Source organism: Myxine glutinosa, chromosome 11 (genome assembly GCF_964187855.1).
Source record: "Myxine glutinosa chromosome 11, kmMyxGlut1.1, whole genome shotgun sequence".
Taxonomy (NCBI): Eukaryota; Metazoa; Chordata; class Myxini; order Myxiniformes; family Myxinidae; genus Myxine; species Myxine glutinosa.
In genome coordinates, this window is record NC_136271.1 from 45,447,578 (window position 1) to 45,467,102 (window position 19,525).

Genomic DNA, 19,525 nt, shown 5'->3' on the forward strand with positions numbered 1-19,525 from the left:
TCAGTGCTGACGAGTCTGGCATTTCACTCAGGCTGACTGGCATGGTCTGCAAGCAGCCATCAATCATCTGGACTGGTCTCCCATCTCTACTGCCTCTGACATCAATTCTTCCTGGGAATTCTTCCAAAGCAAACTGCTCTCTCTCACGCACAGATTTATCCCATCTCGTCTTCAGTTGTCTTACCCTTCCTCCCGTCCATGGTACACTGAATCTTGTGGTGAGGCAGTTGCCCTGAAACAACTTGCCTTTGCCTCTTGGAAGGCAAATCCAACTGAAGGCAATCTCAGTTCCTTCCACCAAGCTTGGAAGAAGTGTGCGTCTACCCTCAGGAGTGCCAGGAAGCACTATCTCTCCACACTCAAGATTGAACTCTCAAACCTGTCTCCTTCCTCCAAATCCTGGTGGCGTCTGGTCAAATCCGTTTCTGGTGTTTGTTCCCCCTCCATCCCCTCCCTTACCTCAAATGGCTACACAGTTGACACCGCACGTGACAAAGCCGAATGCCTCAACTCTGTGTTTGCCTCAAAATCTTGTGTCCCAAACCCATCTCTCTCTGTTCCCACTTTTCCCAGTCGAACCCAACTTCTCCTGGACTCTGTGTCCTTCTCTCATGACAAGGTGGAGAAGTTTTTGTCAAACCTCGACTTTGATTCTGCAACTGGACCAGATGGCATCAGCCCACAGGTCCTAAAATCCTGCTCTGCCGCTCAATCTCACCCTCTCTCTGTTCTTTTCACCCTCTCTTTTGCTCAAGGTCATCTGCCAGCATCTTGGAAATCAGCAAACATTACCGCTTTACACAAAAAATGTGCAAAAACAGATCCTTGCAACTACAGACCAATCAGCCTGCTTCCAATTATCAGCAAAGTCATGGAATCAATCATTGCTTTGGATATCAAATCCTTCCTCTTCTCCAATGGCTTGATCTCTGATCATCAATTTGGATTCAGACCAGGTCATTCTACTCTGGACATGTTGCTTCTGCTTTCTCAACAATGGATGGAGGTCCTCAATGCCAAACAGGAAATCAGAGCTGTCTCACTTGACATATCACGTGCCTTCGATACGGTCTGGCACCCAGCTCTGCTCACCAAACTCTCCTCCTATGGTATCCATGGAAATCTCCACTCATGGCTTGCGGACTTCCTCTCTGGTCGTAGGCAACGTGTGGCCCTGAATGGATTTCTCTCATCTCCCCTTCCTGTTCTGGCTGGAGTTCCCCAAGGTAGTGTTCTGGGCCCTGTGCTATTTCTGGTCTTCATCAATGATCTCTCCGACTCTCTGGAAAATCCTCTCTATCTCTTTGCTGATGACTCCACTATCTGCCGCTCCATTCCTCATCCCTCAGATCGGCAGTCTGCAGCCTCCTCACTCTCTGCAGACCTGGACAAAATCACAGACTGGTCAAACAAGTGGAACATGTCTTTCAATCCTGACAAATCTCACACTCTTACAATGTCTCTCCGAAAGGACCGACTGGAAAACCCTCCCATCTACTTTCTCAACAATCCTCTCCAGGAAGTTCTGTCACTCAAGCTTTTCGGTCTCACTATCTGCCATGATCTTTCTTGGGAAAACCACATTTCCAAGCTGGCCTCGAAAGCCAGTCGCCGACTAGGCATCTTCCGTCATGCAAAGATGATGCTGCTGACTTTGAGGGCCTTTCACTCACTCACCGCAGGGAGGTTGGTGGTCTTTCTGTCTTCTACCGACTCCTCTCCGGCCTTGCTCCCCCAGCTCTCTCTGTGCTCTGTCCCCCCAATATTCCTTCAGGTCGCACAAGATCTGCCTGCAACCCTCTTATGGTTAAACTGCCAAAATCTAGGCTCTCTGCTCACCTTCACTCTTTAATTCCCCTTTTCTCCCGCCTCTGGAACAAACTTCCCCACCCCCTTCAATCCCATTCGTCCCTCCATGTCTTTAAAACAGCTGTTCACCACCATCTCTTATCTTCCCCCATCCAAAACCTTGATCTTTTCTACCCCCACGAATTCACCCCACATACACTTTTTTTTTGAAATTCCAACTTCTTTCCTGGAAGTCCTTGCAGTGTTCATATGTTTTATACCTCTCCCACCTCCCCCAAGCCCTCTCCCTCCCACATTTCTCCTGATGTCCCTGCTCTCAAATGTTGTGTTTGTGTCCTTCCCCCTCTCTCCCCATCTTGTCTACCGCTCCCCTTATTTTTTGTGTTTTATGTGTCGGTTTGACTTTTTTGTGATTAATGTTAGCTCTTTCACGAGCCTCGATCTTGTATACCAAAAAAAAAAAAAAAAGAAGCTGTGTCGCCATTTGAGGTAAGGGAGGGGATGGAGGGGGAACAAACACCAGAACATCTTTGATACCAACATCTTTGATACAATGAATTTTCAAAAACATCTTGCAGTTAATCTCTTTCCTTCCAACAGCTTGAGAATTTGAAAGTTTGTCAATCATCTAATCTCTGCTCTGTCATACCCCAACAATTGTTCACCATCACTCTCCTCGATATGATATTATCTGAGTTTATTATTTGTTGCAACTTCTTGCACTTCTGTATGTTTTTTTTCTGTTTTATCATTCCCCAACATTTGGTTCATAAATAGTATAATTATTGCAGTTGACAGAATAACAGAATTCTCATCCTTGTGTGGATAGATCATGAGGCTTCGTGAAGAAGGCTCGCGTCAATTGCATGAAGAGCAGCGTCTTATTAAGGAGCAGCTGCAGCGCCAGACACAACCGGGTTCGTTTAACACATGTCTGGGGCTCTCTCCGCGTCAAATGTTTGTATGGAGTGGTAAAATTTCTTGTTTTTCGTCTTCCTTATTGAGAAAGTAATTGGCACAAGTGTCCAAGTTCAAATGATAACCTTGTAACTGTCGATGAAATTCATTGTCGTTTTATTCATATATGGGCATAACTTTGCTTTGTTCTGGTCATTTAGGAATACTTCTTTAGATAAAGTTCAACAACAGGGGTTTTGCTGGTGCTCGCAAAATGTGAAATTAAAATCCATCTGGTTAAAAAATCCTTTTTTTGGAAAAAATCAGGTGGTAAATTTTTTTCACATTAAATGGTCATGTGAAGTGAATTTCTCGTTTTTAAATGGATTAGGCCAATCTCTAATCGGTGTATCTTCTCGTATCTATTATCACTATATTATTAGTATCATTAACATGCATGAAGGACGTCATTGGCCTCTACGGCAACAAGATTATTGTTTATTGGTCTCGATTTGTCAATCAAGAAGGGGATCGTTCAATAGTCTTGATTTGTCACTCAACAAGCGAATTGTTCAATACTCTTGATTTGTTAACCAACAAGCGAATTGTTCAATACTCTTGATTTGTTACCCAACAAGCGAATCGTTCAATTGTCTTGATTTGTCACTCAACAAGCGAATCGTTCATTGGTCTTGATTTGTCACTCAACAAGCGAATTGTTCAATGTTCTCGATTTCGATTTGTCATTCAACAAGTGAATCGTTCATTGGTCTTGATTTGTCACTCAACAAGCGGATCGTTCATTGGTCTTGATTCGGCACTCAACAAGCGGATCGTTCATTGGTCTCGATTTGTCACTCAACAAGCGGATCGTTCATTGGTCTTGATTTGTCACTCAACAAGCGGATCGTTCATTGGTCTTGATTTGTCACTCAACAAGCGGATCGTTCATTGGTCTTGATTCGGCACTCAACAAGCGGATCGTTCATTGGTCTTGATTCGGCACTCAACAAGCGGATCGTTCAATGGTCTTGGTTCATCACTCAACAAGCGGATCGTTCAATGGTCTTGATTCGGCACTGAACAAGCGAATCGTTCAATGGTTTTGGTTCATCACTCAACAAGCGGATCGTTCATTGGTCTTGATTCGGCACTGAATATGCTAATCGTTCAATGGTCTTGGTTCATCACTCAACAAGCGGATCGTTCAATGGTCTTGATTCGGCACTGAATATGCTAATCGTTCAATGGTCTTGGTTCATCACTCAACAAGCGGATCGTTCATTGGTCTTGATTCGGCACTGAACAAGCGAATCGTTCAATGGTCTTGGTTCATCACTCAACAAGCGGATCGTTCATTGGTCTTGATTTGGCACTGAACAAGCGGATCGTTCAATGGTCTTGGTTCATCACTCAACAAGCGGATCGTTCATTGGTCTTGATTCGGCACTGAACAAGCGAATCGTTCAATGGTCTTGGTTCATCACTCAACAAGCGGATCGTTCATTGGTCTTGATTCGGCACTGAACAAGCGAATCGTTCAATGGTCTTGGTTCATCACTCAACAAGCGGATCGTTCATTGGTCTTGATTTGGCACTGAACAAGCGGATCGTTCAATGGTCTTGGTTCATCACTCAACAAGCGGATCGTTCATTGGTCTTGATTCGGCACTCAACAAGCGGATCGTTCAATGGTCTTGATTTGTCACTCAACATGCGGATCGTTCAATGGTCTTCATTAGTCACTCAACAAGGGGATCGTTCAGTGGTCTCGATTTGTCACTCAATAAGAGGATCGTTCATTGGTCTTGATTCATCATTCAACAAGCGAATCGTTCATTGTTCTCGACTGGTCAATCAACAAGCAGAACATTCATTGGCTTTGATTCACCAACAAGCAGAACAGGTGTATTTTGTTGATTCCATAATGCTGTTTTCCTTAGAATACTGTAACGGTCCTCTGGTTGCCAGGTCCGAGTCCAACAAGTTGTATCAGCAGGACTGCAACGGTCGATCGCTTCAAGGTCTTCCTTGTCGGACCACGTGTCTAAAGCCACAATACCGTGCTAATTGGAAGTCAGAATCCACTAAGTATCACACTGATGAGGCATCGCATGTTGTATCCAAACGAGGCCGAGTGAAGCTGATGAGTGACGTGATCCAGGGGGTACGGCAAAGCTTGCCGTGACCAATGACCCTCTAAGTGGGTGTTAATTGACCACCTTAAGAGAACCACAACTACCAGAATTCACCCAAGAGACCAAGTCAGGTTTATATGTGTACTGTATTTAAAAGAAATGGCACGGGAGGGATTTATAAAAGATAATGTACAAAAAAATAATTAAAGCAACCAACACTGTACAATCAGTATATAATAAATAAAGAATACCTTTACCCACAACTGATCATGCACACCCTCGGTATCAAATTAACAAACACGATTCTTTAATTATCCTATGACTTATATGGGCCCATTAGTCATGCCACAGGTGATAGACGTTAGATAGAGGCAGACCAGATACGAAATACCCGAGCCGTGCCTGTGGCATAGCTGGTAAGTATTCAGGTCGCGTCCCCTCAGTTTCAGTTAGCACACCATCCCGGGTGATTAAGAACACACAGGCATGATGAGGAGGAGAGGCGTGGCTCGCTGGCTGGGGTGTGGGGGGGGGGGGGGGGGAGAGGAGGAGGAGGAGAGGCGTGGCTGGCTGGGGGGGGGGGGGGGAGAGGGGAGGAGAGTGGTATTGATGAGACCATGCTGATGATGGAACATTTTATCACCTTTTTATTCTATTTAATTGTGAGAATTGTTTTATATCTCTTTAAACTCCACACGATTTTAAAGCTGTTTATGATGTTCAATGATTGGAGAGGAAAAATAAAATCTAGCACGACGATGGTGAAGTAAGTTTCTTTTCTTTTAAAAAACACATCTAGGATATTTGTTTGAGAAAGCCTTTGCCAGTTCAGCCAGTAGCTGAACAATCGTCTGGCTTGAATGCCAGACTTACAAATCTTAACTTCCCTTCTGGTCTGCAGGATATTCCAGTGCGAACATAAAGAGCGATGTCACGCCCAAACTGAAGGTTTGCACCTGTACATGTACTATTGAAATGCCTTTATTTAAAAATAAAACAGCACACGTAGTTTTATTGTTGCTTTTTTGTTTTTGTTTTATTTGTTATTTTTGTTTCCTTTCCTATTACCTTTGTTTTCTGCATCAGATAAGCCTTGCAATATAATGTTCCTATGTGGTTTCAATTTTATAATATAATGTGGTTTCAATTTCCCTGGATGTATCTATCTGCAGCTCAAATGGAAAAGTAGAAGCAACGATGAATCAAATGGAGGATATTCTCAAGAGGTTATCATGCACATTTTTCAGAAGGTGCGTGTATATACAGTACTATGCAAAAGTTTGGGTTATTTCACTGATATTCATTCTTTAGAGTGAATTCATAAAATTATCTGTGATAACAGTCACGTGTTTGTTATTGTAAATTTACAGCATTTATAAAGTGAGTGAAACAAACTGCTTCAGTAAAAAACAAGAATTGTCTGTTTATAGTATCGGTCAATAATTTGTGTGTCTGCCCTTTGCCTTATTGAGTGCCATCACTCTTTTACCCATGATTCCTGCATATGACTGAGGACTGAAGCACTCTCACAGGAATATTGTGCCAAATATTCTGTCATACATTCCACAGTTCTATAAGGTTAGTTGGAATTCTTTGTTCTTCTTTGTTTCCAGCAAAACCTCTGTAGCCTGGATGAAACTCATGTCCGGACTCTGGGGTGGCCATTGTATCACTTGGAGCACACCAGCTGTAAGCTTGTTCTCCTGATTTGATTACAAATATTTCTTTACTATATTGGAGGTGTGTTTTGGATCATTATCTTCTTGGAAAATGAATCCTCTTCTGATTCAATGATTTCCCCTAGAATCTGCATTGGGCTTCAGTGTCTGCTGGTACTTCTTTTGTTAGCATACCATTGATGTTAACAAGCTGCCCTACACCAAAAGCTGATATACCAATCCAGACAGTCACAGAGCCTCCCCCGTGTTTAACAGTTTGACTGTCAGAAACGACCGTCTAGCAAACCCTCCTGTCTACTTTCCTACTTGAGGTAGTTCAGTCATTCAAACTCCTGGGTCGCATTGAGTATCAACCATGATCTTTCTTTGGAAAAACACATGTCAAAGTTGGTCTCCAAAGCCAGCCGTCGACTGGGCATCCAATGTCGTACAAAGTCAATCCTTGGCACACCTGAACTCCTATCCACCTACAAGGCCTTCATCCACAGCCTGATGGAGTACTGCTCACCCCCTGGGCTGGCTCTCCTACCTCACCCTTTGTGCAGCTTCATGCTATGGAAAACAAGACTTTCATGATTATTGGAATCTCTCACGATGAAGCTGAGTCTATGAGCCTATCACTTTTCCATTGCAGAAAGGTCGGTGGCCTCTCCGTTCTCTACTGTCTCCTTTCTGGTCTTGCACTCTTTGCTTCTTCCGTGCTCCCCTATTCCCCCCCACCCCCCTCCTGCCCCAGCTTTCTGCAGAGAGCACACGTTCCATCATCAACTCCTTTCTGGTGAAATTCCCAAAATACCCTCCACTGTTGGTTCGGCTTTCTTCCCTCCTATAGAATCAACGTCCGCATTCCCTTCAATATAATTTTTCTCTCCAGGGCTTCAAGACAGCTGTTCACCACCATCTAAAATGGTCCCCCATCAAAAACAATGATCTTTTCTATCTCCATTAACCTCCCCAAGCCTACCTCCTTCCAAATTTCCAGTTTTTCCATCCTGGGAGTTTGCTTCTCTATCAATCCTATCCACCCCATGCGTCCTCCTCGACCCCTCATTCCTCCTCGCACCCATTATTTGTCCAAGGCTCCCTATATTTTGTCTTTTAACTTTACTGTTGGTGTTAAGCCTGGTTTTGGCTTAACGGTTAATGTAGCTGGCTTGAGATCTTAGGGTCCTATGTTTGAGTCCCTGTCATGCCGTTGAATTAACACCAGGTGTGTTGATTCAGCCTGTCGTCCTTCTAAGGTCAGCAAAATGAGTACCACATGACTGGTTATAGAGAGGCATTGCATCAGCGGCAACCAATCCCTCAGAAAATGATTCAAACAGCAGCCACAGACTGCACAAGAACTACCACTGTTGGTGTTTCCCCCACTCTTCTTTTGTTCTGTTGCATCCTGATCCATTCAGTGTTCTTGCTCTTTCACGAGCCTTGATTACGTGGACAAAAATGGCCTCTCCCTGTCTCGCAGTTCCTTGTTTATCCTCTTGCAATCCGGGCACAGGTTTTGGAATTCACTTCTGTAAAGTAGAAGGCCAGAACAAAACTCAGACTGATCATTTTTTTCATTCCTTTCCCTTTGCAGTATGGAGAGTTACTCAACGTGCTGGTTTCCGACTCTCGAAAAGGTTCCGCTCTGTTGGAGTTTGCTACCACACGGAGTGCCGTGAGTTACATTGCTGTGATAATTGCTTGGGTGTCCTTAAGAATATTTACACAAATGCCACTTGACTTGTATTTGTTAGATATTTATTTATCCCACCAGGTAGCTGCTGGAATCCCGCATAATGTAAAATGTGACTTCAGCAATATTATGCAAAGAATAGTTAAATTTCATGGGAATTTAATATAGTCTAGGTGCTCCCGAAGGATGTTGCTTGATTAAATCAACCCCTCCCCCCACCGCACAATCCCAAGTCTAAAACTCCCTTTCCCACCCCTCCTGCTCAACCCCAAGTTTACAGCCCCAAACCCCAAGTTCTCTCCTCCACAAACTCTAAGTCTCCAACTCCACTCCCCCTCCAACCCAAAGTCTTCCACCCCTCCCCACCAAATCCCAACTCTGCTCCTCCTCCACCCCAAGTCTCCAACTCCACCCCCCTCCAACCCCAAGTCCTCAAGTCGCTCCCTCCAACCCCAACCTCGCTCACCTTCCAACCCCAAGTCTGCAACTCCACTCTCCTTCCAACCCCAAGTCTTCAACTCTAACCTACTTCAAACCCACGGCATCAAATCCCCCCCCCCCACCCCCCTCAACTCCCGCTCAACCCCAAGCCCTCATCCCCAAGTCCTCATCTGCCCCCCATTCAACCCCAAGTCCTCAACTGCCCCCTCAAAGCTCCCCCCCCCCTATTTAACAAGTTACATTTGTTCTTTATGCCTGTTGTTAGTGTCCTTTGACATCCCAAAAACAGTAAGTTTCCTGTTTGGAATGATTTTCAATTTTGTTTAACTGCCAGACAGTCGGTCGGACAGAGTAAAAACAGTATCTCACTCCTCTCAACGCATCTGCGATCAGTACGAATTCAAAACCAAAGAACTGCTAAACTATAGGTTTGTTTCCCGATTCATGTTCCTATTCATGTTCAAAATACTGTATAACATTAAATTTAAATAAAATTGTTCTTCAATCATTAAACTGATGTTTGTGGATAGGCAGACAGACACACAAAATGAACCAATTGCTTAGCCATGCTTTTCGCTTCGTGCACGCAGGGTAATAATAATAATAATAATAATAATAATAGTAATAATAATTGATAAACTAAACATTTTTACGGCGTAGCCCGTAGGGTAATGCCGTCTAGCACAGCGTTTGTCTGTCCATATGTATGTATTTATGTATTTATTTATGTATGTATGTATGAATGTATTGTTACGACCCGGGGTTTGGTTTTACTACGAGGGGGTTAGCCTCTATTCCCTCCCGAACATACCGGACCTGCGGCTGCTGCGCACGAATAACTTCGTACTTAGGCAGGTTGCGAACCAGCAACTATGAATGCCAATTGGACTGTCGCGCGATACCTGTACCACGTGCCGGTTTTGATCGGGGAACATACCTTCCCTCCGGCGGTACACCAAATTTAGATGGCCGAGTGAAAGCCGTTGGCAACCGCCGGAGTAATGCTAATTCCATTACGGCCGATTGTTAACATGGGTGCAAGAAATGGTGAACCAAGGGAAGAAAATACATTCACGTACAGATAGAAAGGAAACGTTTAACGATTTGATTTATTTACAAATATTTACAGTGTAATTATTCAATACGAAAGAAAAAGGGACAAGAAGCAGTAACTTAGCTTATTCTACGCCTTATTACGATTACAACAAATAAACACTACATGGACGCCCAGCACACATTCATGGGGGAGGGGAGGTGAAAACGAACGTCAGAAACCTGTTAGCACAACGGCCACAATGTTGCAGATGCCTCTCCTCACAACGAGCTCGGCCCTGGTGTCGCCACCGAGCAGCACGGTAATGGAGATTTCAGCACGAACACGAGCAGGTAAAGGTGATTAGCCAGAACGGACTTGGGTAGGTGAGGTCGGCACTTGCAGGTGAACAAAGTCCAATACCAAGAGCAGTGCCAATAAAAGGTGTTCAGCCACAAGGTCCAGTGTGAAAGAGAACGTGCTGGGCCTGTGAGAGGGTCCGACCAAAAGATGGAATCCAACCACGTGTGCTTCCAACAAGGTCCAATGTGAAAAGAGCCAGTCTCATGCAGAGCTAACAAAGAGAGAGTGTGTCCAAACATGTGTGCATCCCACAAAATCCAAGGCAAAGAGAGAAGAGAACAAAACACATGTGGAGGCTCGCGAGAGGGTCCGGTCAAGAGCGGATGCACACGTGCTCTGCCAACAGAGTCCAAAAGCCAAGAGAGTGCAAAAACGTGTTTAATCACCTTTTGTCCACCCTCCCAGAGGGTGTGGTGGGGATAAGGTTGAGGGGAGGGGGGGGGGGGGGTGTTGGAGGGTGTCCTGGCTCCCTATTGGTGAAGCCCGTTACTCCACCCCACAAGCTCTCCCGAGGTTCCTCAGGCCCTGATTGGTGGAGTGTCGCTTCCCCTGCCCCCACAAACTCTCTCAAAGGAACTTTTACCTGGTGCTTGGATGGTGTGCCTTTGAGCCTGTGTGCATTGCCTGGCAAAATATCCCTTATGAGTGGAGGACCTATGTTTCCCTCCCCAACGTATAAAGACATAGTAACCCGAAATAAGGGGAAAGGGCTAAGATAATCGTCTGCTATGAAATAACTATTCTAAGGGACCTGTATGGTGGTTGCCATTACTTTTTACTGGTTTCCCAAAACGACAACAGTATTTATGTACAGTGCCTATAGAAAGTCTAAACCTCTTTCAAATTTTCACCTTTTGTTTCCTTACAGCCTGGTATTAAATTGCATTAAATCAGACTTTTTCCACCTTTATTTACACATCGTAACCAACAACTTCCAAGAGAAAAACAAATTCTACATATTTCAGAAAATTTATTAAAAATCCAAAACTAGAGGATCTTGGTTGGATAAGTGTCCACCCCCTTATAATAGCAATTGTAAATTAGCTCAGGTGTAACCAATTACCTTCAAAATCACACACCAAGTTAATTGGCCTCCACCTGTGTCAAATTGTAGTGATTCTGATTATGTATATTGTAAAACAGAGATTTATGTCTGTCCGTCTGTGCGTCCCAAAACTACTGCCTCCGTTTTGGGGCTAGCCTTGCCAAACCTTCTGTGGAACGTTTTGGGGGTCCCAACGGATGTTGTAAGGTAGGTAGGAGCTTTCATAAGTTCCTCAATAAAATTCTGATTTTGAAATTGGCTTGATATGGACCTGATCCCGAATCCGGAAGTGAACAGATGAAAACAATGAGCTGGTTTGATAATATCTCAATACAATCGTCATTTAACACAGTATTTTGTTATCGTAATAATGAATGATTGGAATGATGCTGTTTGGAATGAAAATAGAGATATTGAGTTTAAATATGAATGAGGAAAATACTTGACGATTTCTACTTTCGAACCGTGACATTCGCGGATTCGCCAAAGCCACACTGTAGTGGCTAAGGAACAAAAAGATAAATGTCCTTGAGTGCCCCAGTCAGAGCACCGAACTAAATCCAATTCAAAATCTGTGGCATGATTGTCGATTGCTATCCATCAACGCTCCCCACACAACCTGACTGAGCTGGAACAGTTTTATACAGAAGAATGGGAAAATATTGGCCAATCAACGTGTGCAAAGTTGAAATGGGAAAATATTGCTCAATCAAGGTGTGCAAAGTTGGTAAAGACCTATCCCAACAGACTCATAGCTGTAATTGCTGTCAAAGGTGCTTCCACCAAGTATTAACTCAGGGGGGTATCCAACCAAGATATCTAGTTTTGTATTTTTAATTCATTTTCTGAAATTTGTAGAATTTGTTTTTCACTTGGAAGTTGGTGGTTACAATGTGTAAATAAAGGTGGAAAAGTCTGTTTTAATGCAATTTAATTCCAGGCTGTAAGGCAACAAAAGTTGAAAATTTTGAAAGGGGGTGTAGACTTTCTTTCGGCACTGTGTGTATCTCCCTTCTGTCAGCATTTTGCGGGTTTATTCCCATTAAAATTCGTTTTCTCTGCAACCATTGGTATGATTGGCACAAAATTTTCATTATAGGAGCACCTCCTCGTGTATAATTTTTTAATGATAATTATGATCACATAGGTCACATGGTACAGGCACCATCTTGGAAAAAACAAAAAACTTTGCACCTCAAGATCTCTAAAACTGCTCCATGGAAAAAAATGAAAGATGGGTCATTATAAAGTACTCCCCATGGGGAATAACATGGGTTGGTGATTATGTCATAGGTGGATTCATTATGACATCATAAATCGTCAAGAAGAACGCTTGATCCGATCAGTATGAAATTTATTGAGCGTGATCTAGGGATAAATTGGCCGAGAAAAAAGAAAATTGATGATGTCATTGGTCATGTGGTTCGGCAGCCATATTTTTACGGCGCAGCCCATAGGGCAATGCCGTCTGAAACAGTGCTTGGCTGTCTGCTGCATGTATGTCCCTCACAAACGTCCACCAATCAGAGCTGAGGATCTGGTCACATGACAAGAGGACAGAAGATCCTCCACTCAGCAGGTCCAAGCCCGGCTACGCTGTTGTTAGACTGTCGGTCTTGTTTATCCCCTTTTGGACCAACTGTTATATCCCAACAACCTTGGTGTTGGGCTAGCGGCTAGGGTGCCAGCTTAGGATCCTAGGATCCTGGGTTCGAATCCCGGTCGATCGCTGAATTAACGCCAGGGGGGTTGACTCAGCCTGTTATCCTTCCGAGGTCGGCAAATTTGAGTACCAGTTCACTGGTAATTCCCTGTTTGTCGTAAAAAGGCGACAAAAAGGGTTGGCGGCAGGAAGGGCATCCGGCCGTAAAACATTGCTTCAAAAAGGGGACCAAAAAACAACAACAACCACGGTCCCCGAAAAAGGCCAACCCCCGCTTGCGGGGAAAAATGGCCTCTAAAGGTGTTTTTTTGTTATATCCCAACAAGCACGCTGCGATGATGGCCTCAATGGGATATTTTGTGCTAAGAATTACCCTATGTGTTGCTTGATCGCCCTTTTGATCGCTCAACTTGACACAAGACCCAGTGGTGTAATGGTTAGAGCAGGGGTCAGGAACCTTTTTGACTGGGAGAGCCATAAAAGCCAAATATTTCTAAATATATTTCATTGAGAGCCATATAGTATTTTTAACGTATAATAAATTAAATATGTCTTACTTTTAATGCGACTTCTGGTGCTGCATGGTTTTGCTGATGGCCTTGTAGTCTGGTTCATACGTGGTGAGGTTGAGCTTCATGCAGGCGTTGAGGCTTCCATCAGTTAAACGTGAGCGTAGGTTGGTCTTAATGTTCCTCATATGCGAGAATGACTGCTCACATGCATATGTAGAGCCAAACATGGTCAATACGGCAATACTCACACGCTGCATTGTGTGGTATGTCACAGGAAGCTCGTTCCAAGTTTTAAGAATCAGCTGGTCTTCAGGTTGAAGATTTTTCATTTCTGTCCACTTGTGTTCCCTCGCCAGCTCTGCTCGCTGTCGCGCAAGACTTTCCAACTCTCCATTAAGTGACTTGAACTTACTCATCCACATGTCTGATGCCTTCAGGTCAGCAACTTCCAGCTCAAAGTCTCCGATAGAGACCCCGGGGATGCATGTCAGGTCGATTTTGTCCAATGCACACTCATGTGGATGAGTGATGAACTTGAAAAGACCAGTGCGTGCACGAAATTCTACAAAACGTGCTTTGAATGACTGCAGGAGATTGGACGTAAAGCCAGCTAGCTTTTGCAGGACATTCCAAACTGATTTTTTTTTTTTTTTTTCAACTCAAAATTGTCTGGGAGCCATATGCCGTCACCGGAAGAGCCATATATGGCTCGCGAGCCATAGGTTCCTGACCGCTGGGTTAGAGCATTCACACCGAGTCTGAGAGGTTGGTGGTTCAAACGCCGGCTGAGTCATACCAGAGACTATAAAGATGGTCCGTGCTGCTTCCTATGCTTGACATTCAGCATTTAAAAGGTTAAGATCACAGACATTTCCTATAGGTTGGCATCCATGGGGAGGAAGAAAGTACTCCTTAGGAAATGCCCCGCCTAGTGCAGTGAGAAAAATTGGGCAATTTGTTGTCACGTCACTGGTACCCAGAGTACCCAGTGAAGTGACAGCACTCACCCGAAGCTCAGTGGCTGTGTTTCTCTTGTCTTGTCTTGTCGTGTGTGTGTGTGTGTCAGTGTGTGTGTCAGTGTGTGTGTCAGTGTGTGTGTCAGTGTGTGTGTCAGTGTGTGTGTCAGTGTGTGTGTCAGTGTGTGTGTCAGTGTGTGTGTCAGTGTGTGTGTCAGTGTGTGTGTCAGTGTGTGTGTCAGTGTGTGTGTCAGTGTGTGTGTCTGTGTGTGTGTCTGTGTGTGTGTCTGTGTGTGTGTCAGTGTGTGTGTCAGTGTGTGTGTCAGTGTGTCAATGTGTCAATTCCACTGTTAAAAAAAATGTCTGCAGAATTGAAGAAATGTAACAAATTGATTTTGGATTAATAAATCAAGTCCAGATTCTGTGACATTCATTGATGGAGCATTCACTGAGTCTGTGAGGTTTGCGGTTTTAACCCGTCCCAGCCCGAGTCAAACAAAAATACATTTAAAATGGTGCATGCTGCTTGTTTGCTTGACATTCATTCAGTATTTGAAAAGGATAGACAATCTGTTCTTTAAAAAGCTGTCCTTAAAAAGGACAGCATTTAAACACACAAACAACCAGTGTGCAGGCTTTTTTTTCTTCTTTTTTTTTGTATACTGAATCGAGGCTCGTGAAAGAGCTAACATTTACTTCACAAACAAATCAACCAGACAAACAAAATATATAAAAAGAGGGAGCAGAAGACAAGATGGGGAGAGAAGGGGAAGCACACAAACACAACATTTGAGAGCAGGGAGATGTGTGGAAGGGAGAGGGCTTGGGGGGAGGAGGCGTGGGAAGGGGGGGAGGGGGGGGGAGGGAGAAGTATAAAACACAAGGACACCAAGGACTTCCAGGACAGAAGTTGGTATTTCAAAAAAGTGGAATTGGGGTGAAATTAGCAGGGGTAGAAAAGAACAAGGTTTTGGATGGGGGAAGATAAGAGATGGTGGTGAACAGCTGTTTTAAAGACCTGGAGGGTGGAGTGGGATTGAAGAGAGTGAGGGAGTTTGTTCCAGAGGCGGGAGAAAAGAGGAATGAAGGAGTGAAGGTGAGCAGAGAGTCTTGATTTTGGCAGTTTGACCATAAGAGGGTTGCAGGCAGATCTTGTGCGACCTGCAGGAATATTTGCGGGACAGAGCCCAGAGAGACCTGGGGGGGGGCAACGCCAGAGAGGAGTCGGTAGAAGACGGAAAGACCACCAACCTGCCTGCGGTGAGTGAGTGAGAGGCCCTTGGAGTTAGCTTCATCGCGGGAGATTCCAATGATTCTGAATGCTTTGGTTTCAACAGCGTGAAGACGAGCTCGGTGTGAGGCAGGAGCACCAGCCCAGAGGGGAAAGCAGTATTCCATTGAGCTGCGGATGAAAGCCTTGTATGTGGTGAGGAGCTCAGGTGTGCCAAGGAAGGACTTCGCACGACGGAGGATGCCCAGTCGGCGACTGGCTTTGGAGGCCAGATTTGAAATGTGGTTTTCCCAGGAAAGATCATGGCAGATAGTGAGACCCAAAAGCTTGAGTGACAGAACTTATTGGAGAGGATTATTCAGAAAGTGGATGGGAGGGTTGTCCAATCGGTCTTTTCGGAGAGACATCGTAAGAGTGTGAGATTTGTCAGGATTGAAAGACATGTTCCACTTGTTTGCCCAGTCTGTGATTTTGTCCAGGTCTGCAGAGAGTGAGGAGGCTGCAGACTGCCGATCTGAGGGATGAAGAATGGAGCGACAGAGTGTAGAGTCATCAGCAAAGAGATACAGAGGATTTTCAAGAGAGTCAGAGAGATCATTGATGAAGACCAGAAAAAGCACAGGGCCCAGAACACTGCCTTGTGGAACTCCAGCCTGAACAGGAAGAGGAGATGAGAGAAACCCATTCAGGGCCACACGTTGACTACGACTAGAGAGGAAGTCCGCCAGCCATGCGTGGAGATTTCCATGGATACCAAAAGAGGAGAGTTTGGTGAGCAGAGCAGGGTGCCAGACCGTATCGAAGGCACGTGATATGTCAAGGGAGACTGCTCTAATTTCCTGTTTGGCATTGAGGACCTCCATCCATTGTTGAGAAAGCAGAAGCAGCATGTCCAGATTAGAGTGTCCAGGTCTGAAACCAAATTGATGATCAGAGATCAAGCCATTGGAGAAGAGGAAAGATTTCATATCTGAAGCAATGATGGATTCCATGACTTTGCTGATAATTGGGAGAAGGCTGATTGGTCTGTAGTTGATGGGATCTGTTTTAGCACCTTTTTTGTGCAAAGCGGTGATGTTGGCAGATTTCCAAGCAGATGGAAGATGACCTTGAGCAAAAGAGAGGGTGAAGAGAACAGAGAGAGGGAGTGAAAGAGCGGAAGAACAGGATTTTAGGACCCGTGGGCTGATGCCGTCAGGTCCAGTTGCAGAATCTGAGTCGAGGGTTGACAGAAACTTTTCCACCTTGTCAGGAGGAAAGGACACAGAGTCCAGGAGCAGCTGGGTATGACTGGGTACGGTGGGTACAGAGAGGGATGGGTTTGGGACACAAGATTTAGAGGCAAACACAGAGTTGAGGCATTCAGCTTTTTCACGTGCGCAGTCAGCCGTGTGGCCATTTGAGGTGAGAGAGGGGATGGAGGGGGAACAAACACCAGAAACAGATTTGACCAGAGGCCACCAGGATTTGGAAGAGGGAGACAGATAAGAGAGTTCGGTCCTGAGAACGGAGAGATATTGTTTCCTGGCTCTCCTGACGGTGGACACACACTTGTTTCGGGCTTTGTGAAAGGAAATGAGATTTCCTTCCTTTGGATTTGGTTTCCAGGAGACGAAAGCAAGTTGTTTCTGGGCAATAGCCTCACCACAAGATTCCGTGTACCATGGACGGGAGGAAGGGTATGACAACTGAAGACGAGATGGGATAAATCTGTGCATGAGAGAGAGCAATTTACTTTGGAAGAATTCCCAGGATGAGTTGATGTCAGAGGCGGTAGAGATGGGAGACCAGTCCAGATGATTGATGGCTGCTTGAAGACCGTGCCAGTTGGCCTGAGTGAAATGCCAGACTCGTCGACGCTGAGGAGGCTCTCTGAGAATGGTCAGAGAGATGTCCACTTTAACAAGCACATGATCAGAAGAGCCGATTGGAGCAGAAGAAGAGCAGCAGACATTTTCAGGGAAGTTAGTCATAACCAAGTCCAGAAGAGAAGATGCTCCGTTGACTGAAATCAGGGTCGGGAAATTGACAGATTGTGTCAGTCCCAGTGAGTCACAGAAGTCCTTTGCTGAAGAGCCATGGCTGGTGAGAGAGGTACCCACACCCAGCCAACTGGCATGGTGACAGTTGAAATCACCACATATGAGGAAGAGAGAGTTGGGATGGGTAGATAGAAGTTGGTCCATATTCTCAGACAGCGAGATGTAGATGGAGTCATCACTGTTTGGTGGACGGTACAACACACATATGAACAAAAGGTGGGAGCGAAGGGGAAGCCGTAGCCAAAGGTATTCCTGGGGGTGAGGTGGAGAGAGGGCAGTGCAGGGCGAGTGAGGAAGAGAGTTTTTTATAAAGATCGCAACCCCACCTCCAGGACGAGGCTCAGGTCTATCATACCGGAGGAGAGAGTAACCTGGGAGAGATACCAAGGAATCAGAGACATCATGAAGGAGGAAAGTTTCTGTTAAGCAGATCACGTCTGGTTTGTCAGAAGCAACCTGTATGGAGAGATCAGACAAGTTTGAGCGAAGGCCCCGGATGTTTGAGGTCCATACTGTTAAGGAAGAGGAAGGGGGAGCATCGGATACAGAACAGGGGGGGGAGCGGTAGGGTAAGATGTGGAAGAGGAGGAAGAGGTAGGGAGAGCTGTTGAAGGTGTATCAGAGATTACAGAATAGCTTGGAGAAAGGGAAGAATGGGGCGGACAAAAGGTTTTATGGTGATTGGGAGAGGCGCAGTGAGGTGTTATTTGATGAGGGGGAAGAGCGAGGCAGAAGGTTGAGGGAGATGAAGGTGAAAGTTGGAAGGGGGAAGAAGCGGGGAGGACGCTTTGAGGAGGAGGGGTGAGAGGGGAGTCTAGGAGGGGAGGAGCGAGGGAGAGTCTCGGAGGGGAGGGGTGTGGGGGGAGATTTGAAAGGAATGGGTGATTGGGAAGATTTGGAGGGGAGGGGCAAGGGGGAAGATTTGAAAGAGATGGGTTATGGGGATGATTTGGAGGGGAGGGGCAAGGGGGTAGATTTAGAGGGGAGGGGTAATGGGGAAGTTTTGGAGGGGAGGGGTGATGGGGAAGTTTTGGAGGGAAGGGGTGATGGGGAAGATTTGGAGGGGAGGGGCAAGGGGGAAGATTTGAAAGGGATGGGTGATAGAGAAGATTTGGAGGGGAGGGGCAAGGGGGAAAATTTAAAGAGATGGGTGATGGGGAAGATTTGGAGAGGAGGGGCAAAGGGGTAGATTTGGAGGGGAGGGGTAATGGGGAAGTTTTGAAGGGGAGGGGTGATGGGGAAGATTTGGAGTGAAGGGGTGATGGGGAAGTTTTGGAGGGAAGGGGTGATGGGGAAGATTTGGAGGGGAGGGATGATGGGGAAGATTTGGAGGGGAGGGGTGAGATTGGATTTTGAAAAGTGTACGATTAATGGGAAACGAACATTTATTGCAAAATGAGTTTCTTGAGACATTCGAGTCAAAAATACGTTTGAGGATGCTGGAGGGAGGATGGAGTGCTGGAGAGTTTAGGGAATGAATGAAAGATGCACTATAAGAGATGGAATTTTTTTTTGGAATGGATAGATTTGGTGAGCAAGTCGAAAGCATCCTTTTATAGAAGAAGAAGAAGAAGAAAAAGGTGTTATAGAATATGACAGAATACAGGTCTTCAGGGGACAGATTAGACATTTTTTAACAACGTGATCACAAACAACGTGGTCGAAGAACGAACGAACAAATAAGAACGAAGGAAATATTTTTTTTGTTTGTTTTATTTGAGGAGATTTTAAAACAAGGAAGTATGGGGTGAAAAGACCGGGAAAATCTGAGACCAGAAAGTAATTGCAGCGCGATCGGAGAACCGCTGAGACAAAAACAAAGCCTCAAGCCAAGGTCGGACACGGTAGCCTAGTACTACACTTAGGCCTCAGAATACGCGATACGAAAGACCGACGATTCTGTACACAGGTATGAAAAACCAACACCAAGAATACTATTAAAGACACCACAATAGGTACATACACCGAGAGAAAGATACAGTTTCGACAAAAACACAATTGTGAAAAGTTACTTAACTTCGAAAGCGAGCGCGCA

The 19,525-nt window shown here is 45.1% G+C and overlaps 1 protein-coding gene across 1 annotated transcript in view; it reads left to right on the forward strand.

Annotated features, from left to right (window-relative positions):
- Positions 1–19,525, forward strand: part of DNAJC17 (DnaJ heat shock protein family (Hsp40) member C17) — an 82,824-nt gene that overhangs the window by 43,443 nt on the left and 19,856 nt on the right. The window contains exons 7-10 of the mRNA XM_068130587.2: positions 2,639–2,726; positions 5,746–5,792; positions 6,017–6,094; positions 8,106–8,186. Coding sequence (XP_067986688.1) covers positions 2,639–2,726; positions 5,746–5,792; positions 6,017–6,094; positions 8,106–8,186 — 294 coding nt within the window. The remainder of the gene's footprint in view (positions 1–2,638; positions 2,727–5,745; positions 5,793–6,016; positions 6,095–8,105; positions 8,187–19,525) is intronic.